Here is a 24535-nt window from a genome sequence, read left to right as displayed (position 1 = left end):
CAATACCAAAACCAATCTCAGTACATAAATACAGCACTAGAACCAATGTCAGTACATATATACAGCTAAGAACAGAGCTCAGTACATATATATAGCACCAGAACCAAACTCAGTACATAAATACAGAACCAATCTCAGTACATATATACAGCACCAGAACAGAGCTCAGTACATATATACAATGCCACGATCAAGCTCAGTACATAAATACAGCACCAGCACAAATACAGCTCAGTATAGAGATCATTTGCAAATTCAGTGTAACCCCTGTCGTATAGGTCAGTACAGCATTAATCTACAACTCCCAGCATGGCCCGAACAATGATGAGGATATGCGGGGAGTTGCTGTTTCACAAAAAAAAATCATACCACCCATCATTTTGCTTCAGATCATACAGTGACTACAGTGCTGATTAGAGGCAGAATAAACATTTACATTGAGTGGCTGGCAGGTGATGTCTTCTCAGGTTGGAGTCTTTCTTTTTCTCTTTTCTTATGCATCCGGTCCAGACCTCATGACGACTTCTCCAGGCCACGTCCTATTTCTGTTGTTTGCTGCTCAGATGTCTTCAGCTTCTCACTTTTGAAACATTTCCACACCTATAAACAAATATAAAATTCTCATGGTTCATGGTGCCACACACTCCACCCCTTAATAAATATAGCCACATGCACTGTGTCCCTGATTATAAAAGCACCATACACTGTCACACACACACACACACACACACACGCACACACACACACACACACACACACACACACACACACACACACACACACACACACAGTGCCCCCTGTAGATAGTGCCCACTGTGGATAGAACCCCCTCATAGAGCCCTTGTAGATAGTGCCACTCATAGAGCCCCCTGTAGATAGTGCCCCTCATAGAGCCCCCTGTAGACAGTGCCCCCATGCATAGTAACCCCTATAGAGCCTCCTGTATATACTGCTCCCCATAGAGCCCCCTCTAGATAGTACCCACATGGAGCCCCCTGTAGATAGTGCCCCCCTGAAGATAGTGGCTCTCATAGATCTGACGGTATATAGTGCCCCATATACAGCACCTTGTAGATGCTGCCCCCCCAAAGTCCCCTGTATATAGAGCCTCCTGCAGATAAAGGCCCCCGTAGATAGAGACCCCTGTAGATAATGCCACGCACACTGGTAACTAAAAAAAATACATAATCACCTGATCTTATTCCCACACAAATACAGCTCAGTATAGAGATCATTTGCAAATTCAGCAAATCTCATTCCCACGCCGTCCTCTAGGCCTTCCGACCAAGCTAGAGCTGAACGACGCAAGCGGCCCGATGACGTCATCGTACCGCTTGCGTCATTGAAAGGCACTGAATGGCAGGGCAAGGAACATCCTTGCTCTGCCATTCAGTGCCTTTTAATGATGCAACCGGCGTAATGATGTCATCATGCCACTTGCATAATTGAAAGGCGCTGAATGGCACGGCCCTTCAATGACGCAAGTGGCGCTATTACATGATCGTGCTACTTTTGTAGTTGAAAACCGCTGAATGGCAGGGCAAGGTAAATCCGTGCCCTGCCATTCAGTGCCTTTCAATGATGCAAGCGGCACAATGACATAATAGCAAAGCTTGCGTCATTGAAATGTGCGGAATGGCGGGGCAAGGAACTAATGTTCCTGGCCGTACCAGCGCTAGTGATCCATGCAATTGTATCTGCGTCCTATAAACGCAGATACAATTATTGTGCAGGAGGGGGTGGCAGCAGTTGGTTTCAGTGGCGCCACCGCACCCTCAGCGGCAGCAGGCTGCCGCTAGTGTCGAGAGGTTCACCTCAACTCATAGACGGTGCGGCCCTGGACACACAGGTGCAGGGTTCATTACAGTATGCCTATCAGAGCTGTGTTCTGTAATGAGCTGTGCACCTGTGTGTCCATCACATGACCATGGACAGAATTTTATCCACTGGAAGTAAACAAAGAATCTTCCTACGGAGTAACAACAAGCAGAGACCTGTAAAACCGTGAGGAAGTAATACAACTTAAAAGTCCTCTTTCTGCCCTCAAATCCCTATGAGTAAGTGGTTGTACAAGATTACAAAAAAATAACTACTTTCTCCCAGAAACAGTGCCACCCTTGTCTACCCTTGGTATTACAGCTTAGCCCATTCACTTGTATTCACATTACTTTTTTTTTTTTACGTTTATCGTGTACGTCTGGAAAGCTTTAAATAAACGTACACTTTAAATGTGTCCACAGTGCTCCATTGCAAGACTTTAAGCCACCGTTTGGCCGGTATGTCAGTGCACCACAAAAAAAATATGGAATAGTGTAATAGACTACACGATTCCAACCCGCGGGATCCAGTAAAAAAAGTATATGCTAAGCACATATGTTTAACATGGTAGCCTAAGTGTGACGGATACCACTGCATACCATCCGTCACTGGCATCCGTTAAAAGGATACCTCATGAGCTTTTCATGTTAAACAGATGCCATTATAGCCAATGGGTGACGGTTTAGTTAAATGGATACCTAACAGTGGCTTCGTCACACATAGGCTATAATGGTATCTGTTTAAGAAAATACGTCATGAACTCTCATAACCCCTTTTTTATGACGTATCCGTTAAACAGTTACCATTATAGCCTATGGGTGACAGATGTATCCGTCACAATCTCCGTTTAATGTATACATCTGGAGCTTTTCCGAGGGTAAACGTCAAACAGTCAAAATTGTGAACAGCCCCTAATAATCTGGCACATAGCAGGTCAAGACTAATTCAGGGGAAAAGGAGATATATATATATATATATATATATATATATCAAATTTTATTACCTTGAGCACACTTTTCTGTAAATTCTGAAGACAATTCCTCTATTTCATCCAGTAGCCTGGTAAGTGACAATATGTCTCCTGCTGTAACAGCATTCAATATGAGCTTTTTCTGGTTTTGTGTTTTATGTATTTTGTTGAAAGCAGGTTGACTGTAATGTTTAACGAATAACTTTCAGAACATTATGTGCATTTCTTATCATTTTACCTTTATATATTTAGTACAATTAAAGGCTTAATCTAAATCGAAACCTTTGATGGGCGTTTTTTTTTTTGTTTTTTTTAAAATAAAACAAGTCAGTCAGTTTGTTTGGTGTAACTGTTTAAAGAGGCTCTGTCACCAGATTTTGCAACCCCTATCTGCTATTGCAGCAGATCGGCGCTGCAATGTAGATTACAGTAACGTTTTTATTTTTAAAAAACGAGCATTTTTGGCCAAGTTATGACCATTTTTGTATTTATGCAAATGAGGCTTGCAAAAGTACAACTGGGCGTGTTGAAAAGTAAAAGTCCAAGTGGGTGTGTATTATGTGCGTACATCGGGGCGTGTTTACTTCTTTTACTAGCTGGGCGTTCTGACAAGAAGTATCATCCACTTCTCTTCAGAACACCCAGCTTCTGGCAGTGCAGACACAGCCGTGTTCTCGAGAGATCACGCTGTGACGTCACTTCCCCAGGTCCTGCATCGTGTCGGCACCAGAGGCTACAGATGATTCTGCAGCAGCATCGGCGTTTGCAGGTAAGTCGATGTAGCTACTTACCTGCAAACGCTGATGCTGCTGCAGAATCAACTGTAGCCTCTGGTGCCGACACAATGCAGGACCTGTGAGTGACGTCACAGATCTGCACTGCCAGAAGCTGGGCGTTGTGAAGAGAAGTGGATGATACTTCTCATCAGAAAGCCCAGCTAGTAAAAGTAGTAAACACGCCCCGATGTACGCACATAATACACGCCCAGTTGTACTTTTACTTTTCAACACGCCCAGTTGTACTTTTACTTTTCAACACGCCCAGTTGTACTTTTACTTTTCAACACGCCCAGTTGTACTTTTGCAAGCCTCATTTGCATAAATACGAAAATGGTCATAACTTGGCCAAAAATGCTCGTTTTTTAAAAATAAAAACGTTACTCTTATCTACATTGCAGCGCCTATCTGCTGCAATAGCAGATAGGGGTTGCAAAATCTGGTGACAGAGCCTCTTTAATTAGTCTTTATTAAGTTGAGGAGCCGTATCTAAAGAAGTAAAACAAATTTTGAATAAAGACTATCGTATTTTTTGGACTATAAGACGCACCCAGGTTTTCATATTTTACTACTTTCACAAAGAAAAAACTTTTAATTTTGTTTTAACTGTGTTAAAAAAAAAATGTTTTGTGTCACCACATTCTGAGAGCCATAACTTTTATATTTTTTCATCCATTGAGCAGTGTGAGGGCTTTTTTTTTTTAAAACTTTTAGTATTTTTTATAAACTTTTTTTTTACACATCTTATTAGTTCCCCTAAGGGACTTGAACCAGCGATCGTTAGAGGGGGCCGTCAGAGGGGGCTGTCAGAGGGGGCCGTCCCCTTCCTAACGGTTTAAATGCCGCGGTCACTATTGACCGTGGCATGGGGTTTTCCCCATGAGGGACATTTATGTCTCATCCACAGGATATGTCATAAATGTCAGATAGTTGCAGGTCCCACCTCTGGGACCTGCACCTATCTCCAGAACTGGGCCCCCCAAACCCCGTACTAGCTTTTTGTGCTCGCGCAGCCTCCCGGCCACTTACTGATTATGTGGTTGGGAGTTACGGAAACAGCGTAACTTGCTGAGCTACGCTGTTTCTGTACCACCCATAGAACTGAATAGTAGTTACGGAAACAGGGTGGATCGCATGTTACACTGCTTCCATAACTGCCATTCACTACTATGGGAGTTACAGAAACAGCGTAGCTCAGCGAGTTACGCTGTTTCCGTAACTCCCAGCCATGTGATCAGTAAGTGGCCGGGAGGCAGCGTGAGCACAAAAAGCTAGAACAGGGTTTAGAGGGCCCCATTCTAGAGATAGATGCCGGTCCCAGAGGGGGGACCCGCAACTATCTGACATTTATGACATATCCTATGGATGAGACATAAATGTCCCTCATGGAAAAACCCCTTTAACTAGTTAAACTGCCACGAACAGCGCGATCGTTGTTCCTGGCCACTAGAGCAGCGTGTTAGCTATAAAACACAGCTGACACCTGCAGTGTTTCGCGCATGGTCCCTTTCCAAACATCACTCCCTCCACGCTCCATAACGTACCGGCATGTCATGGGTCGGGAACGGGTTAAGGAAGCGGTCAGGGGGTCTGGCGCAGCAGGGCCCCTTGACTGCCGACTATAAGACGCAGGGATATTTCAAGCAAGATTTATTCCGAAAAATACGGTAATTAAAAAGTTACACCAAACACACTGACTGACCTGTTTATTAAAAAATAAAAAAAATAAAAAATGCCCATCAAAGGTTTACAAAACATGAAAAATATATAGTAATGTGGTTTGTGATCTAGAAATTCTGACAGAACAGCAATTGTCAACTCAGAACTGCCAAATAATATAGAATCTTAAATGAAAGGCAGAATACGGAGCAGAAAAAAACAAATATATACGTTTATATATCTATATAAAACTAGGATATGGCATCACTTGTGAATTGTAGGAGTCCAACTTCTGGGGCCCCCACCGATCATCAAAATAAGGGGGTCACAGCACTAATTTAGCTGTGCAGGTTGCTGCAGTACGGCCCCATTCACCTGACATCGGACCTCCACCAATAAGTAGTTGATATAGGTATATGCTAGGGATGGGCCATCACTTTCTGTGATGGGAATACCCCTTTAACAGAAAGATTTTTGACATTCAGGACTCTAGACTGCAGCCCTGTGGAAGCTGTAATGCCAGATATATTGACTCACATCAGGTTTCCAGAAAAATATAGTAGAAATGACTGCAAAGAATATTAAACAACTGTCCAGAATAGGACAACTCAGTGAGCGTATACAGGGTGGGCCATTTATATGGATACACCTAAATAAAATGGGAATGGTTGGTGATATTAACTTCCTGTTTGTGGCACATTAGTATATGGGAGGGGGGAAACTTTTCAAGCTGGGTGTTGACCATGGTGGCCATTTTGAAGTCGGCAATTTTGTATCAAACTTTAGTTTTTTCAATGGGAAGAGGGTCATGTGACACATCAAACTTATCGAGAATTTCACAAGAAAAACAATGGTGTGCTTGGTTTTAACGTTACTTTATTCTTTCATGAGTTATTTACAAGCTTCTCTTTGTTTACAGCCATTGACATGTCGCAGAGGTTAACACGTGAGGAGCGGATAGAAATTGTGTTGATGTCTGGTGAACGCAGTTCCCGGGTCATTGCAGCAGATTTCAATGCAAGACACCCTACGAGACCACCCATCTCCCAGACTACAGTTTGCAAACTGCTTGCCAAGTTTCGTGAAACTCGTTCAGTGTTGGATTTGCCCAAATGTGGACGCATGAAAACTGTCACTAATGAAGAAACATCAGTGGCTGTCCTAGCTTTATTCAGCAAGAGCCCACAGCGTAGCACTCGCCGCATGTCACTGGAGAGGGGCATCAGTCGAACATCCCTTCGGCGGATATTAGCTACTCACAAATGGCACCCTTACAAACTCCAGCTGCTGCAGCATCTCAACGAGGATGACCCAGATCGGCGCACTGAATTTGCAGAATGGGCAAAACAAAAATTGGAACAGGACCCTCAGTTTACACAGAACATTTTGTTCAGTGATGAGGCAAACTTTTATGTGAATGGTGAAGTTAACAAACAAAACCACCGCTATTGGTCTGACACTAACCCACATTGGATAGATCCCTCCAAGACTGTTGGAACACAAAAGTTGATGGTATGGTGTGGTATATGGGGTACAAAGACAGTGGGGCCATTCATCATCAATGGAAACTTCAAGGCCACGGGATATCTGAAATTGCTACATGATGATGTGTTTCCCTCTTTATGCACTGAAGCTGGCACGTTCCCTGAGTTTTTCCAGCAAGATGGTGCACCACCACATTATGGGTGTCAGGTCCGAGCATTCCTAGATGAACAGTTTCCTGGAAAGTGGATTGGTCATTGTGGGCCAGTTGAATGGCCCCCTAGGTCTCCCGATCTGACCCCCTTAGACTTTTATCTTTGGGATCATCTGAAGGCAATTGTCTATGCTGTGAAGATACGAGATGTGCAGCAACTGAAACTACGGATACTGGAAGCCTGTGCTAGCATTTCTTCTGCGGTGTTGCTATCAGTGTGTGAAGAGTGGGAGAAGAGGGTTGCATTGACAATCCAACACAATGGGCAGCACTTTGAACACATTTTATAAGTGGTCAGAAACTTGTAAATAACTCATGAAAGAATAAAGTAACGTTAAAACCAAGCACACCATTGTTTTTCTTGTAAAATTCTCGATAAGTTTGATGTGTCACATGACCCTCTTCCCATTGAAAGAACTAAAGTTGGATACAAAATGGCAGCCTTCAAAAATGGCCGCCATGGTCAACACCCAGCTTGAAAAGTTTCCCCCCTCCCATATACTAATGTGCCACAAACAGGAAGTTAATATCACCAACCATTCCCATTTTATTTAGGTGTATCCATATAAATGGCCCACCCTGTAGTTACTGGCTTATTCTTTTTTTAATTTTGAATTCTCTTTAAAGAGGGTTACATGAAGAGGGGTCACCTAGAGGAATTACAAGATCACACAGAAGCTTTCAACAATAAAAATAAATAACTTCTATTACATTTGAACAATATTAAATCATTACTCGGGGCAATTGTAACAACATACAGTGAATACAATATTGGTAAAGTAATCATACCAGATAACATTTACTCATGTGATGTAAAGGGTATTACAACGACTAATATTAATTGCATATTTATAGGATATACCGTCAATGTCTGATCGAGGGGGTCCATTATCAATGCCTAGAAAGAAGGAGCCATTACTCTTAGTAAAGAAGTTCATTCCTATGACGCTGCTCCACTCTTAAATGCTGTGTAGGAACTATCAGGCCATGTTCACATGTGGATTATGTCAGAATTCCACACCTTAATCCAGAGAGAATTCGCAGGCATTCCGCCAGAAATGCCTATGAATAGTATTGGTATGGTATTTTATGCTCCATTCACATGATCTAGAAAAATTCAGAGCTAAATAAAATGACTGCACCGTGGATTATAAAATCTGTAGTATGTTTATTAATTACTGACGCTGTTTCCGCATTGAAAAACGGCATATTAGCTCCATTAAACTTTAATGATCCGCATGCCAATCTGCGGCAGAAATCCGAGTTTCAGGTGAGGACTTCTGCCACGGATTATCTTCAAAATCCACAGCGGATTTACCTAGTGCAAATACAGCCCATATGAACATGAACTAAGACAGCACCATTCACTTGAAAGGGGCTGTGGTTTCTAGGTATTGTGGAGGTCCCAACGGTAAGACCCTACTCATCACACTTATGCTATCAATGTTATCCGTCAGAATAGCCCATTTGTTTAGCTCTAGTAAGCACCTGAAGTACAGAATTTAGTGCAGCCAGCACTACATCTCCTATATTTGTGCGCTGTTCGCGCATCACGCACACATTGAAGTCAATGGGTGCGTGAAAACCACGCACAGCACACGGAAGCACTTCCGTGTGACGCGCGTGATTCGCGCAACAGCAGTCAAAACTAGGATTGAAAACAGAAAAGCACCACATGCTTTTCTGTTTACAAACATACAATCAGAGTGTCATAATGATGGCGGCTGCGCGAAAATCACACAGCCACGCATCATATGGTGATGACACACGGAGCTGTTAAGTACCTTTTGCGCCGCGTTTTTTGCACTCGCAAAACGCACACGCTCGTGTAAATCCAGCCTTAGGGCATGACCACACGTGGCGGATTTCCTCCGCAACTGTCCGCATCAATGCCGCACAGAATCTGCGTTGCAGATTCTGCTGCGGATCTGCACAAAATGTGCAGAAAATTGATGCGGACTGGCCGCTGCGGACTGCAGGAAAAGTGCTTCCCTTCTCCCTATTCAGTGCAGGATAGAGAGAAGGGACAGCACTTTCCCTAGTGAAAGTCAAAGAAATTCATACTTACCGCCCGTTGTCTTGGTGACGCGTCCCTCTTTCGGCATCCAGCCCGACCTCCCTGGATGACGCTCCAGTCCATGTGACCGCTGCAGCCTGTGCTTGGCCTGTGATTGGCTGCAGCCGTCACTTAGACTGAAACGTCATCCTGGGAGGCCGGACTGGAGACAGACGCAGGGAGTTCTCGGTAAGTATGAACTTATATTTTTTTTTACAGATACATGTATATTGAGATCGGTAGTCACTGTCCCGGGTGCAGAAACAGTTACTGCCGATCGCGTAACTCTTTCAGCACCCTGGACAGTGACTATTTACAGACGTCTCCTAGCAACGCTCCCGTCATTACGGGAGCCCCATTGACTTCCTCAGTCTGGCTGTAGACCTAGAAATACATAGGTCCAGCCAGAATGAAGAAATGTCATGGTAGTAAAAACAATACGCTCCGCAGCACACATAAGATCTGCGGACTTCATTGCGGAATTTTGACTCTCCATTGAAGTCAATGGAGAAATTCCGCCATGAGTCCGCAACCAGTCCGCCACTGCTCCGCAACAGACAGAGCATGCTGCGGACACCAAATTCCGCTCCGCAGCCTATGCTCCGCAGCGGAATTTTACGCCTAGTCTAAACGAACACTGCTAAATTAAAGTGTAAGTCAATGGACAAACGGCACCGCTGCGGATTAACGCTGCGGAGTGTCCGCAGCGGAATTTCAGTGAAATTCCGCCACGTGTGAACCCGCCCTTATAGGAGAAAAACTGTCAATTACTGGCAGGGGCTGACAGGAGGGAAGAGTTTCTAAATAACTTAGATAGGGCAGCATTTTCCTACTAACAGGTTCCCTTTAAAGATTCAACTACAGAATTTTTGGACCCTGTAGAGTTGCTTTTTTGTAACTTGGGTAAAGAAGTCCATCAGTGACTGAAGTGTTTGACGCTATGTCAGTTTTTGTAGTCCCAGGATCAATTATAGCAGCTCTACAGTGTGAGGAACCTGAAAGACGCAGCTCAAACTCAGCTCCCCAGACCTTATTAAATAAGATTCATTGGCAAAAGTGAGTGAAATGACCTACACTGAAACCTGAATTTTCAGACTTTAAAAAGGGTTTGGCCCTAAAAATGTGACTTGTTACAACAGACATTAAATTTCGCCAATACTTAAAAAAGTTACTTGGTCTTGTGTAGATTCAGCAGGCAGGTGGTCACATCCTCTGAGGGGGAATCAACATCATTACATTTGCGGTTGTCACTATAAGAAACAAGCACAGAGTTCAGTAGTAGGAATGTGGTCATAATATTTATCTGAAGGGAAATTAAATAAATTATGTATTATCATTATTATTATCATCATTATTATTATTATTATCATTATTATCATTATTATTATTATACGTTGAATCGATCTTATAGATAGTGATATTACAGATTATCAACAACGTTTTTAGCATCCACATGAAAGGCGGATGACCATGGCTTCTATTATTTATTGTCAGAAACCCTACCAACATACGGATCTGAATAGAGTAGCATTCAGATAATCTGCATCTCAGAGCCAAACAGCTATTGGATTATCTGCAGAAAATAAAACTTCAGCTTTTGTTTCCTTTTTTTTTTTTTTAAATCAATTTCCTACCCACTCACAGATATTACTTGGCAGGTGTCGCCCTGTGCGGGGGTGGGGATTATTCAATCCTAGCACATACCCTAAAGTTTGTCAATGTGCCTTCAGAAGAAATGTAGACTATGTGTGTCATATCTCAGGGGTGCAGGACCATTCCTTGGAAATTTATAAAACTCTCAGTACTGTAGGGTTATCAAGTGGCAGAACCAAATGAGGATATTTCATCATAGACATCGGTGGCACATCTCTAGGATATGCTACAAATGTGCTATAAGCGAGAATCCGACCGCTGTATCCGTGTTGATCGTTAAAACAGAGTGCACGTGGCACTAAGAAAGCGCTATGCCACTTCCTCTCCTGATACCTGCACTTGACTTTTTCCGAGTGGCTGTGTGGCATATTTATATATCACTACTAGCTTTCTGTATAATACGCTGCTCAAATCTACAGACAAGAACATTACACAGGAGCAAAGGTTGCAGAATCTATTATATAGCCGAGGACATGGTGTCCGAAGCTCACATAGAGCTCCGCCCACAGCCCAACCGCCAGTTAGCTCCGCCCACAGCCAGAAGACTGAGGAAGGAGATGTGAGTGATTAGTGGCGTAGCTATAATGCCCCCCCTCCCATACACAGTATAATGACCCCCCTCCCTCCCCCCTCGCAATCCCCCTCCTTCTCACGGCCCCCCTCATGCCCCCCCCCTCTGCAAACCTGCTGTAACTTCTCCCTCTCCTGGCAGGCTGTCACTGCGGATTGCACACTGAAAATTCACTACAAATTACAATATAACTCATGTAAATGGGGTTTACCTTTTTTTGAAGGATGGAATTGTGTAGTAGACTAAGCTATTCCATCCTGAGAGATCCTGCAAAAAAACGTGTACCGCTCCTGACAACAATATATGGACAGTAATGTCACGAGCTTCCCAATGCCGGAGTCCCCAGGCAGAGCATCACAGTCGCTCTGCCCTGGGGAAGCTCCTGACATTACTGTCCATAAATGTATGTTTGTATGTATGTTATTATTTTTCTATTTTGTCCGTACATATGGGGGCACTATACTGTGTATGGGAGGTGGGAGGGAGGGGGCATTATACTGTATATGGGGGGGAGGGGGGCATTGTACTGTGTATGGGAGGGGGGCATTATACTGTGTATGGGAGGGAGGGGGCATTATACTGTGTATGGGAGGGAGGGGGGCATTATACTGTGTATGGGAGGGAGGGGGGCATTATACTGTGTAACAGAGGGAGGGGGCATTGTACTGTGTATGGGAGGGAGGGGGACATTGTACTGTGTATGGGAGGGAGGGGGCATTATACTGTGTATGGGAGGGAGGGGGGCATTGTACTGTGTAACAGAGGGAGGGGGCATTATACTGTGTATGGGAGGGAGGGGGCATTGTACTGTGTAACAGAGGGAGGGGGCATTGTACTGTGTATGGGAGGGAGGGGGACATTGTACTGTGTATCGGAGGGAGGGGGCATTGTACTGTGTATGGGAGGGGGAATTATACTGTGTATGGGAGAAAGGGGGGGCATTATACTGTGTATGCGAGGGAGAAGGGGCATTATACTGTGTATGGGAAGGGGCATTATACTGTGGGGTAAGCTATGGGGAGCATTATACTTTGTGAGGCAGCTATGGGGGGCATTATACTGTGTGGGGGAAGCTATGGGGGGCATTATACTGTGTGGGGGAAGCTATGGGGGGCATTATACTGTGTGGGGGAAGCTATGGAAGGCATTATACTGTGTGGGGGCAGCTATGGGGGCATTATACTATGGGGGCAGCTATGGGGGCATTATACTGTGGGGGCAGCTATGGGGGGCATTATACTGTGGGGGCAGCTATGGGTGGCATTATACAGTGTGGGGGAAGCTATGATGGGCATTATCGTGTGGGGCATCTATGAGGGGCATTATACTGAGGGAGGAGCTGATATGGGGGCATTACACTGTGTGGGGGAAGCTATGGGGGGCATTACACTGTGTGGGACAGCTATGGGGGGCATTACACTGTGTGAGGCAGCTATGGGGAGCATTATACTTTGTGGGGTCAGCTATGGGGGGATTATACAGTGTGGGGGCAGCTATGAGGGGCATTATACTGTGAGGGTAGCTATGGGGGCATTATACTCTGTAGGGGCAGCTATGGGGAGCATTATACAGTGTGGGGGCAGCTATGGGGAGCATTTATATATATTAATAGACCACTGCATTCCTTTTGCTAGCAAACCCGTGTATACTAGTATAGTTTATAAGGGAATATTAGCCACATTTTGCTTCACATGTGATCATATGATTTTTATACTCCTGCTACTAACTTTTCACCTACTCTGTTGAGAAAATACTGGAATGTTGTAATAGACATTCAGCTATATAAAATGTTACAGAGTCCCAAAGATTACCGTATTTTTCGGACTATTAGACACACCCAGGTTTTAGACAACAAAATTGTTTATTTTTTACTACTTTTACTACTTTTACAAAGCACAAACTATTTGTTAAAAAAAAGAATTTGTTCTTTTTCACCACATTCTGAGAGCCATTTTTTGGTATATATGATTTATTTTATCACTTTTTATTTCATCCCTTTTTCTTTATTTTTTACATTGTGCTTGGGGAAAGATGGGAAAAGGTTTTTTTTTTTAACTTCGAATATTTTCTTACACTCCTTAAAATGTATCTAACTTTTTTTTTCACATTTTATTAGTTCTTCTAGGGGGCTTGAACCAGTGATCATTATATCGCTGGTACAATACACCGATATAATTTATTGGTGCTTCGTCAGGGTAAGCATCAGCGAAACGCGCGTCTGGTCCAGCAGCGTTGCCCCGGCCTTCATCTCCCGGCTATTCCCGTACTTTTCAGGTGCAGGTAAACTGTCGTTTAGACGTTATTTTTTCGACTGTACTTACATTTATTTATGTCTATATATCAATCAGTGCAAATGTACCATACCTATTACCTGTTTAAAATTTACTATTTATGCACTATAGCATTCTTGTGACCGGATTACTATCTGGGTGTTCCGCTGCTTTAGTGTTCTGATTCCATCCTTTTATCCTGCGAGGGTTATGTTATTTTATCTTGTCTAGTTTTGTCTACTTGCATGTGTTTAATTGACATTAATAAGGGATTTTTTGTCTTTTTTCAATTACATAGTCGTGACTTTTTCTTCTTTTTTGGTTTAATCTATCAGTCACTAGAACCACTTGTATATCTGGGGGCATTGCTCAGTTTGCTATCTGACATTTATGACATATCCTGTGGATATGTCATAAATGTCCTTCATGGAAAAACCCTATAAATGCCGCAGTCAGTATTAAGCTTGGCATTTAACTAGTTAAACGGCCAGGAACAGCGCCATCGCTGTTCCTGTTTTTTAGAGCAGCGTGTCAGCTGCTGACACCTGCAGTGTATGGAGCAGTTCGCTCCAAACATCATCCCCTCCCCATGATGTGCCGGCACATCATGGGTCTGGAAGGGGTTAAGTAGGAAGCGTTCAGGGGGCCCGGCGCTGCCGGGTCCCTTGACTGCCGACTATACAACGCAGGGACTTTTTAGCAAGATTTATTCTTGCTAAAAACTGCGTTTTATAGTAAAAAAAATACGGTACATTGCTGCGATTGTTGAAAACTAAAACTTTTATGGTGAATATGAAACGGAGGAGGACGTGAAATCTTGGTTTATGATGTTTTTGAAGTATTCACTACTGGTAGACAATACACCTCAGCAAAGAGACATAACTGCATTTTACTTAAACCAGTTAAGGTCTAGGCTGTTTTACAGCTAAATGACCAGAGAAAATGTCACAATTTTGCTATGCGCTTATTTAGATGATTATAACTCTGCAGGTGAATAAAGTTCATCTTTCAATTTTACACTCTTTTTAAAGGACAGATAGGGCTTTGTTTTAGTGACATTTGTCAGTATACATCATTTTTATTTTTTTCTCTAAAGTGGGCAAAATTGGAAAAAAATTCAATAATTTAGCAAATGCGTCAGTTTATGCCAGCATTTTTCACACACGGTATAGTCCACGGACAAAATTAATCTCCTTTCACATTCTTCCACTTCTCCCGTGCATGGGGATACCAAATATGTGTGCCTTATTTATGACAGAGATCTAGGACGGCTTACGATAGAAGAAGCTTATTTCACAAATCGCCTTTTTTCAAAGCTGGTTTTGCAAAACTCAACAGAGTTACTATAAGGCTGGGTTCACACGACCTATTTTCAGGCGTAAAAGAGGCGTATTATGCCTCGTTTTACGCCTGAAAATAGGGCTACAATACGTCGGCAAACATCTGCCCATTCATTTGAATGGGTTTGCCGACGTATTGTGCAGACGACCTGTAATTTACGCGTCGTCGTTTGACAGCTGTCAAACGACGACGCGTAAATGGACTGCCTCGGCAAAGAAGTGCAGGGCACTTCTTTGCCACGTAATTTGAGCTGTTCTTCATTGAACTCAATGAAGCACAGCTCAAGATTTACGAGCGTCTCAGACGGCTCGCAAAATGCGAGGAGGAGCATTTACGTGTGAAACGAGGCAGCTGTTAACAGTCTGTCTTTTCACACGTAAATGCCTCTCATCGTGTGAACATACCCTAACACTTCCAAAATATCTGCTCTTGAAGCAGAGATCCCAAAATATTCATCTAGGGGTATAATGGGAATTTATCTTTTTGGGTTTCCTAAAATAAGAAATTGCAGGTTTATGCAAATGGAGCGCTCTAGCAGATGAACTTTAGAAAATATGCAAACATGACATCCACCCCCCCACCCATTCCCTCCCTCACCCTTGGAGTAAAATCATTGGAAAAATAAAAAAGTGGCTCCAATACGTCGGCAAACATCTGCCCATTCATTTGAATGGGTTTGCCGACGTACTGTGCAGACGACCTGTTATTTACGCGTCGTCGTTTGACAGCTGTCAAACGACGATGCGTAAAAATACAGCCTCGTCAAAAGAAGTGCAGGACACTTCTTTGGACGTTTTTGGAGCTGTTTTCTCATAGACTCCAATGAAAACAGCTCCAAAAACGGACTTAAAAAACGCCGCGAAAACGGTGCAAAAAACGGCGCGAAAAATGCGAGTTGGTAAAAAAACGTCTGAAAAGCAGGGTCTGTTTTCCCTTGAAAACAGCTCTGGATTTTCAGACGTTTTTGTTGACTACGTGTGAACATACCCTTATAGAGCACAAATGAATTGTGGATTGCCACCTGTAGAAGATAAATGGCCACTTTTTTGTATCAGGTTTTTGTTTTGCGTTTTACTAAATAGGGCTGTAAAACCTGGTCGCTTAAATCCACCCCCCCCATGTACTTGTTATATTAGGACACGCTCACTGGTTTGTGCTTGTCCGATGTTGCCCCCCTTTCCCTCACTGCCACTGTTCCTGCGGTATGAATCGTGTTTAGCACATAGACATCTGTGCTAAGGGGGCATCCAGGAACATTTTTTGAGCGGTCCCGCCCTTCATAAATCCTGAAGGCGGTGGTATATCCTGACCCGCTTTCACACAATTTATAAAGCTTAACGCCATATCTTGCCCTTTTGGAAGGTAGATATTGGCGAAAGCTAAGTCTTCCATGGAAGTTGTGTAGGCATTTGTCCACACTTCCATTCTGCTCAGGGGTGTAAAGTTGGCGAAATAAATTATTGAGGGAATTTATCAGTGGTCTTATTTTGAACAACCGATCACGGTATGCATCGGTACTTGGCGGGAGCTGTTCCTTGTCAGTGAAGTGGAGGAACCTTATTATTGTCTCATAACGAGACCTGGGCATTACTACAGAATACACTGGGGTGGCTTGGTCGGGTCTTGTTGACCAGTAAGACCTAATGGAGGGCTTTTTTACAATACCCATATTTAGGGTGAGCCCCAATTTTTTTTAAATTCCTGCAAATTGGTGGGCGTCCAATCTCTGGCATGGGTGGATGAAGGTTTCTGCCTTATATACTGAGCGGCATATAAATTAGTTTAGTGGACAATGATATTTAGGATGTCGTCACTAATAAATAAATGGAAGTAATCCATTTGGTCAAAATTTGTATTGTCCACATTTATGCCAGGAGTGGCAGTAAATCCGTGGATTCTAGGCCCAAAAGATGGAGCGGGTGCCCATACAAGAGCCTGAACTGGAGGGAACAGGCTGTCTCGTGCTACAGCGCTACTAGGCCCTGCGCTTTCATGTTCTGCAGTTTCAACTGCGTCAGGGATAACGTCCCCTGAAGATGAACCTGAAGTGACGCTATCATCGTCACTACCTACAACAGGTTCCATCTCGGACGCCATCTCTGATGCGGTCTCAGACTCAGACCACAGCATGGCGTATGCCTCCTCAGCGCTAAATAACTTCCTCGCCATAATGTCACTTAGGCTGGCTTCACACAACCTATTTTCAGGCGCAAACGAGGCGTATTTTGGCTCGATTTACGCCTGAAAATACGGCTCCAATACGTCGGCAAACATCTGCCCATTCATTTGAATGGGTTTGCCGACGTACTGTGCCGACGACCAGTAATTTACGCGTCGTCGTTTGACAGCTGTCAAACGACGACGCATAAAATGACTGCCTCGTCAAAGAAGTGCAGGACACTTCTTTGCAACGTAATTTGAGCCGTTCTTCATTGAATGCAATGAAGAACAGCTGAAATGTTCGGCCGTCAAAGACGCCTCGCAAAATGCGAGGAGGAGCTTTTACGTCTGAAACTACGCAGCTGTTTTCTCCTGAAAACAGTCTGTCTTTTCAGGGTATGTTCACACGGCCAAATTTCAGACGTATACGAGGCGTATTTTGCCTCGTTTTACGTCTGGAAATACGTCTCAAATACGTCGTCAAACATCTGCCCATTACTTTCTATGGGTAGAACGCTGTGTTGTCCACACGACGCGTAATTTTACGCGTCGTACGGCAATTACGACGCGTAAAATTACGCCTCGTAAAAAGAAGTGCAGGACACTTCTTTGGATGTTTTTGGAGCTGTTTTCTCATAGACTCCAATGAAAACAGCTCCAAAAACGGACTACGTGTGAACATACCCTGAAAGACAGTTCTCGTGTGCACATACCCTAAGGGTATGTTCACACGTAGTCAACAAAAACGTCTGAAAATCCAGAGCTGTTTTCAAGGGAAAACAGACCCTGCTTTCAGACGTTTTTTTACCAACTCGCATTTTTCGCGGCGTTTTCACGCCATTTTCGCGGCGTTTTTTACGCCCGTTTTTGGAGCTGTTTTCATTGGAGTCTATGAGAAAACAGCTCCAAAAACGTCCAAAGAAGTGTCCTGCACTTCTTTTGACGAGGCTGTATTTTTACGCGTCGTCGTTTGACAGCGTAAATAATAGGTCGTCTGCACAGTACGTCGGCAAACCCATTCAAATGAATGGGCAGATGTTTGCCGACGTATTGGAGCCGTATTTTCAGGGTATGTTCACACGAGGGCGTCAGTAACGGCTGAAATTACGGGGATATTTCAGCCTGAAAACATCCCCGTAATTTCAGCCGTAACGGCATGTGCAGGCGCTTGAACGCCGCGTCCATTACGGGCGTAATTAGCGCTGCTATTCATTGGAGTCAATGAATAATGGCTCCAATTACGCCCAAAGAAGTGACAGGTCACTTCTTTGATGCGGGCGTCTATTTACGCGCCGTCATTTGACAGCGGCGCGTAAATTACGCCTCGTGTGAACAGACAAACGTCTGCCCATTGCTTTCAATGGGCAGATGTTTGTCAGCGCTATTGAGGCGCTATTTTCGGACGTAATTTGGGGCAAAAACGCCCGAATTACGTCCGTAAATAGGCCGTGTGAACATACCCTTAGACGTAAAACGAGGCATAATACGCCTCGTATACGTCTGAAATTTGGCCGTGTGAACATACCCTAAGGGTATGTTCACACGTAGTCAACAAAAACGTCTGAAAATCCAGAGCTGTTTTCAAGGCAAAACAGACCCTGCTTTTCAGACGTTTTTTTACCAACTCGCATTTTTCGCGGCGTTTTCACACCGTTTTCGCTGCGTTTTTTACGTCCGTTTTTGGAGCTGTTTTCATTGGAGTCTATGAGAAAACAGCTCCAAAAACGTCCAAAGAAGTGTCCTGCACTTCTTTTTACGACGCGTAAAATTACGCGTCGTGTGGACAATACAGCGTTCTACCCATAGAAAGTAATGGGCAGATGTTTGACGACGTATTTGAGACGTATTTCCAGACGTAAAACGAGGCAAAATACGCCTCGTATACGTCTGAAATTTGGCCGTGTGAACATACCCTAACACTAACTAAACAAACAATTATTTTTTGTAATTTTTTTTTGTAATTTTTTTATTAACACACAAACTAACTGGTATATATATATCTATATACACTACCGCTAACAAAAAAATAAACCACTATTGAGATATATATATATATATATATATATATATATATATATATATATATATAATATATCAATAGTGATTTTTTTGTATATATATATATATATATATATATATATATATATATGTGGATATATATATATATATATATATATATATATATATATATATATATAATTATATATTCCCTACTCGCCTATTCTAAAATAATAAAAGAAAGAAAGGTAGATAGAAGAAAAGATACATGTATAGATTGTATAGATAGATAGAAATCTATCTATACAGAGAATGTTTTACAGTGTAACACTTTTTTTCCACAGTATTATTTTGGCAGCAATTCTCTCAAGTATCTTCTTCTCCTCACACTGAAACAATGTTTGAGGAGAACAAAAGAGGCAGGAGATTTGCTGCCAGAAATGTCAAAATAAAAACAAATATGATCGTTGTTTCATGTGATCGGTTTTCACAGCGATCACATGTTCAGGTGCCATCAGATTGGTCCCTGATACCTTGACCAGTGCCCAGAGCTGTTAGTAACAGCGTGGGCACAGGGCTGTGTGCACGCGATTATGTGCACACTATATTTTGCATTGAAATGCATGTGATCGCTGTGATTGGTTGTCACAGCGATCACATGTTCAGGGACCAAAAGATTGGTCCCTGACACTCTGCCCAGTGCCCAGGGCTGTGAGCAGCAGCCAGGGCACAGGGCTGTGTGCCCGCTATCGCACGTGCACACTCTATGAAGTACCGCCGTAATTAGTCTATACGTAAAATTACAGACAGCAGTCGGGAACCTGTTAATATGTCCTCCAGGTGCAGAAGAAGAGGAAAGTGGGTCCCATAGCAAGAGGACAAATGCCACCCCTCCTGGTGCTAATTCCGGTCACTTCCCATCCTGGTAATAGGACAGTCTGGTGCTCCTTGTTTCTTGTACCTACTATATCTCTTGCAGAACAAAAGGAATTTGTGGCCGTCAGGCTGCTTTCCCCTTCCCTTATTTGCTAATGTACAGGTTCCTGTTGGGAAGGAGACATGTGAAGGCAGCGTCAGATGGGGTCCCTTGGGCGCACCAGAGGGAAAGGTTTTGAGGGCTCATACACCATCTCTACAGAATATGTGTACATACACTTGTTATCATTGTACGCATAGGACATATCGTCAATAATGTCTTTGGCTATTTGTGGTTTAACCATAAGATATAGACCCTAGTCGCAAGAGCTTGGCTCACAAGTCAACACCATATGCGGTTGCCTTCTGCTAGACATTTTAGGACCCATTACTGAGTCGGAGTCTGAGCTCACCGGAGAATTCTCTGGTACACTGGTGGGCCAGTCCAACCGTATGTGCAGGTTTACACCACCAATGGATGACGTCATTTGGGCCTATCGGAACAACCCTTGGCTTCCACTATGGTATATATGTCCTTGATGTTCTCTCTTTATGGCTGATACAAAAATTAATACAAAGATGAGGTTGTCATTATTATCATACATATGACTATGTTATTTTACTGTATATCAGTTAGGCTGGGTTCACACGAGGTCATTACATCCGTAATGGACGGAACGTATTTCGGCTGCAAGTCCCGGACCGAACACACTGCAGGGAGCTGGGCTCCTAGCATAATAGTTATGTACGACGCTAGGAGTCCCTGCCTCTGTGTGGAACTACTGTCCCGTACTGAAAACATCCGGGACTTGCGGCCGAAATACGTTCCGTCCATTACGGACGTAACATGCTCGTGTGAACCCAGCCTTAGCAGTCAAGATACACAAATCTCAAAGAGGTAAATGAAAAGTCAAACTCTACAACATCCTTATCCTGTAAACTTTTCATTAAAAGGAGTTTTATGTTTTACCCCTCCATTTACAGCTGCCCTGGTCTTGAACTCTTAGAAATTTGTAGATGGGTAGAGAAAATAATATTACAGCTCCTTGTCCATTTACTTCTTGTACTGTAATATGTTTGTACGAATAGAAATGTGTTTAGATAGAATAAAACAGACTTTGCTGCAGTGTAAAATTAACAACAAATAATATACAGTATGTTCAGAATGTTGTGTACCTCGGGGCATTATATGTTATTAGAGGGTTAATAGGGTTTTCCATTAGAACATAAATATGTCTAAAATAATACAGTACTAGACAAGGTCTCATTTCGGAATATCATTTCTTGTGCAATTTTTTCCTCTAGCACTGATCTCAGGCTAAAGGATTGCGGTTGTAGCTGTGGATTATGGAGGAGGGCAGGAACATTTTTTTAAAATTACATCACAACTAGGGAGGCTTCATGACACATCTACAATGTACGTTATTTATATTCTCCCAGAGCAGAGTACCCCTTTAAAATGTTTCTTCACAGATAATAAGGCTACACAACACTTCATCTTCAACCTTTTCTGCAAAGCTTATCCTGCCTTGAGGTTATACATTACAATCCGAGATCCTGCACCAAACGGGGATCCTAAATTACAGAATGGAATAATTAAAGGAGTTTTACACTTTAGACAATCCATTCTTTGTTCGAAGGGTCTCATGATGCTAAGCTGACCACACGGTTTCCCACTGCTGGGACCCCCAGCAACCAGCTATAACATGTAGGAGAACTCATCACAAGGTGTTTCATTTCCCTACAACACCAATGCAGCTGAAATGAAGTATTAAACGGTACAATGAAATGAATGTATTGTCCGTGTAAGGCTCAGATGTGCCAGGTTCTTTGCAGCTATTCTCTGCTCTGGCAAACAGATGAGGGTCCTGAACAGCAAACCCCTCTTATTAACTCAGAATTCCATAATAGGGAATTTAAAAATAAGTTTTCTAAACCAAACAATGGACACCTGGAACCTGCATGATCACCTGCGGTCATCCAAATTTGGTTGTGTAGGTCTAGGTGTTTCAAACATAATACTAAAATGTATAAGATGACACTAGACTAGCCTCTGGTTGACAGATGCCGCTATTTAAGCATCCAAAATTGAGGACAGCATCCATATGGCAAAAATATATCTGTGTTTATTAACACATCTCAAATATATCAAAAAGTTACGTTTTGATTCCGCAGGAGCCTTTGTCAAGCTTGAGATAGACTCCTGCGGAATCGAAACGTAGCTTTTTGATATATTTGGGATGTGTTAATAAACACAGATATATTTTTGCCTTATGGATGCTATCCTGAATTTTGTATACTAGTTACCCGTCTAGATGGGATTTCTGGACTTGGAATTTGCATCTCTTTCTCTAAATTGAAGTGGAGTAAACTTGAGTGCTGTGGAATACTCTTTACAATCTATTTAATCATCCGTCACAGCCTCTGTTTAACGGATACGTTGGGAAGCTCCAGTGACGTAACTGTTCATATATGGACAGTTGTATCATTGGAGCTTCCTACACAGGACCACAGCCAGCACAACTCTGCCACCCTCATCCATGCTGCCCGCACTCCGGCCTCTCTGCACCAGAGGGAGTAAAGTGACTCCCCTCTCTTGATTTCCCCAGTCCTATTCCCGTGGCCTTTTTGCCCCCCTATCCAACAACGTTGTACCCCACACCCACCAGCACGGCAGCCTAAACATCCCCTCTTCCAAGCAGCCGGATTCCCCGGATGCTTTTAATCTTTACCCAGGGTAGCTATGCCACTAGAGCTTCCCTAGGGTTCCCCCTAGTACTGTCCATATCTGCAGTGCAATAGAGTAATTTTTGTTAAAGTGATAGCGGTAAATTTAATATGTTACATCAATATATTCATTTGTTATATCTATTGCTTGAATCCCAGAGAACCCCATTAAAACCCCACCAGAGTGTTCCTAGGGAAATCATCTATGAAATGCTACTTTTGTTCTGTGAACCCCAAGAAAACTTTTCATACATGAAATTCTCAGCAACAATTACCAGCGGCTTCTTTACCTTGATACATTATACATAGATAAGATCCTTTTTAAGTTTAACAGAAAAATATTCTTTAACCTTAACTGCATTTCTCCAAGACAAGTAGCCTCGGGATATGGGCAAGTTGCCATAGACACAGAAACGCATAACCTGAAGCCTCATGTAAACTTTCCTATTTCTCGGCATAAACATATTTGTATCAATTTCTGTCAATTAATTTCACAGGATATGCATTTATGGCTAAAAGGAAGATGTGTATTTCCCTTCTCTTACAGGTTGTCTTAGGACATATGCTTGCAACATATCAAATATTTCTCATTACCGATGTGCTGAAATGGTTCATGAATGGTATCACTCAGTTGTGACCTGATGATAGGTCAGGACCAGAGGACAAGAATTTTAATAGAAAATTGCAATACTTAAAATATGGGAAAATGGACTGCTAGACAGAAAAAAATTATGTTTTACGATATATATATATATATATATATATATATATATATATATATATATATATATATATATATATATATATATATATATATATATAAATAATTTTTTTATTGTATTATTTTTTTACGAAGACACTGGAAGAGTGACTGTGGTATGACAATTTTTTTTCTAAAATAAATAAACCCAATGGGGGAGATTTACTAAACAAAATGCGCCAGTGGAGTTCATGACTGGTGCCAAATTTAGTATGTTTTAGACACTTTTTACAAATACCTTGCCAATATTCGAAAAAGTGGTGTGACTAAAAAGAATTGAAAAATGGAAAACATGTTTATTTTTTTGGCGCAAAATATTGGTGTATATAATGGCCAGCCATGCGATGACGGGAGAAAGAGTGATGTGTCTAACATTTATACAGAGTTGTGCCAAATGTATCTTACCAGGTGCTATTTGAGTCTTTTTTTTTTTTTAGTAAATTCATTCATCTTATCAAAGTATTGAGAAATCTCGACAAATATTTCTAATCCGCACATCAAAATCATCAGCAAAAAAAACAACCGCTGCAAAACTCACACCAAAACAACAACAAAACCAGCACGTGTGAACTACCCTAAAAGGATTTTACTTGATTTTTTCAATTTTTCTAGTAACAAGTCCAGTGCTACATGGCTATTAAAATGACAAACACCACAACAGAATTATCCTTATAACCTAATACCGCAGCGAGTTGTAGAGGTACTAGGAAGATGAGTAAGAATACATACCATACTGTAATGTTAGAATCCATAGGTTTAGAAAGCACAAGAGAAATATTTGTGATTGGAGAAGTTGCATCGTCTGAAGTGTCATCCAACACGGAGCTCCCAGAAGACATTTTCTCAGCTATGAAAACTACACAGAACGGACATAATATGCCAGTCCAGAAGCTTCCGTTTTATTATATTGAGCAAACCATCGCCAGCCCTGTACATCGAAAGATCTTTCTAGATTGTATGTGATAAAACTGGATGAAGGTACACAAAGGTGGAGCGAATATGACTGGGGATGGATCAGCCTCTTACCCACCTAACCTGTTATATCACTAATGTGTTTGTGATTCCTGGCACACCCTGACATAAAAGATTGCCTCTGTCAATCTCCTTGTCTTCTGACTACGTAACAGATACATTGTAATAACTGGAGCATCTGCTGTTTCCACGA

The 24535-nt window shown here is 42.5% G+C and overlaps 1 protein-coding gene across 1 annotated transcript in view; it reads right to left on the bottom strand.

Annotated features, from left to right (window-relative positions):
* LOC142741505 (transient receptor potential cation channel subfamily V member 3-like) overlaps positions 1-24209 on the bottom strand; it is a 52545-nt gene extending 28336 nt beyond the window's left edge. The window contains exons 1-3 of the mRNA XM_075850879.1: positions 24100-24209; positions 10148-10225; positions 2822-2970 (exon numbers count right to left, since the gene is read on the bottom strand). Of these exons, the coding sequence (XP_075706994.1) occupies positions 2822-2970; positions 10148-10225; positions 24100-24209 (337 nt within the window). The remainder of the gene's footprint in view (positions 1-2821; positions 2971-10147; positions 10226-24099) is intronic.
* Between the last annotated feature and the right edge of the window lie 326 nt (positions 24210-24535).

Source organism: Rhinoderma darwinii, chromosome 2 (assembly GCF_050947455.1).
Source record: "Rhinoderma darwinii isolate aRhiDar2 chromosome 2, aRhiDar2.hap1, whole genome shotgun sequence".
NCBI lineage: Eukaryota > Metazoa > Chordata > Amphibia > Anura > Rhinodermatidae > Rhinoderma > Rhinoderma darwinii.
Note: the sequence above shows the minus strand (reverse complement) of the source record. Positions and strands in the feature narration are given on the sequence as shown.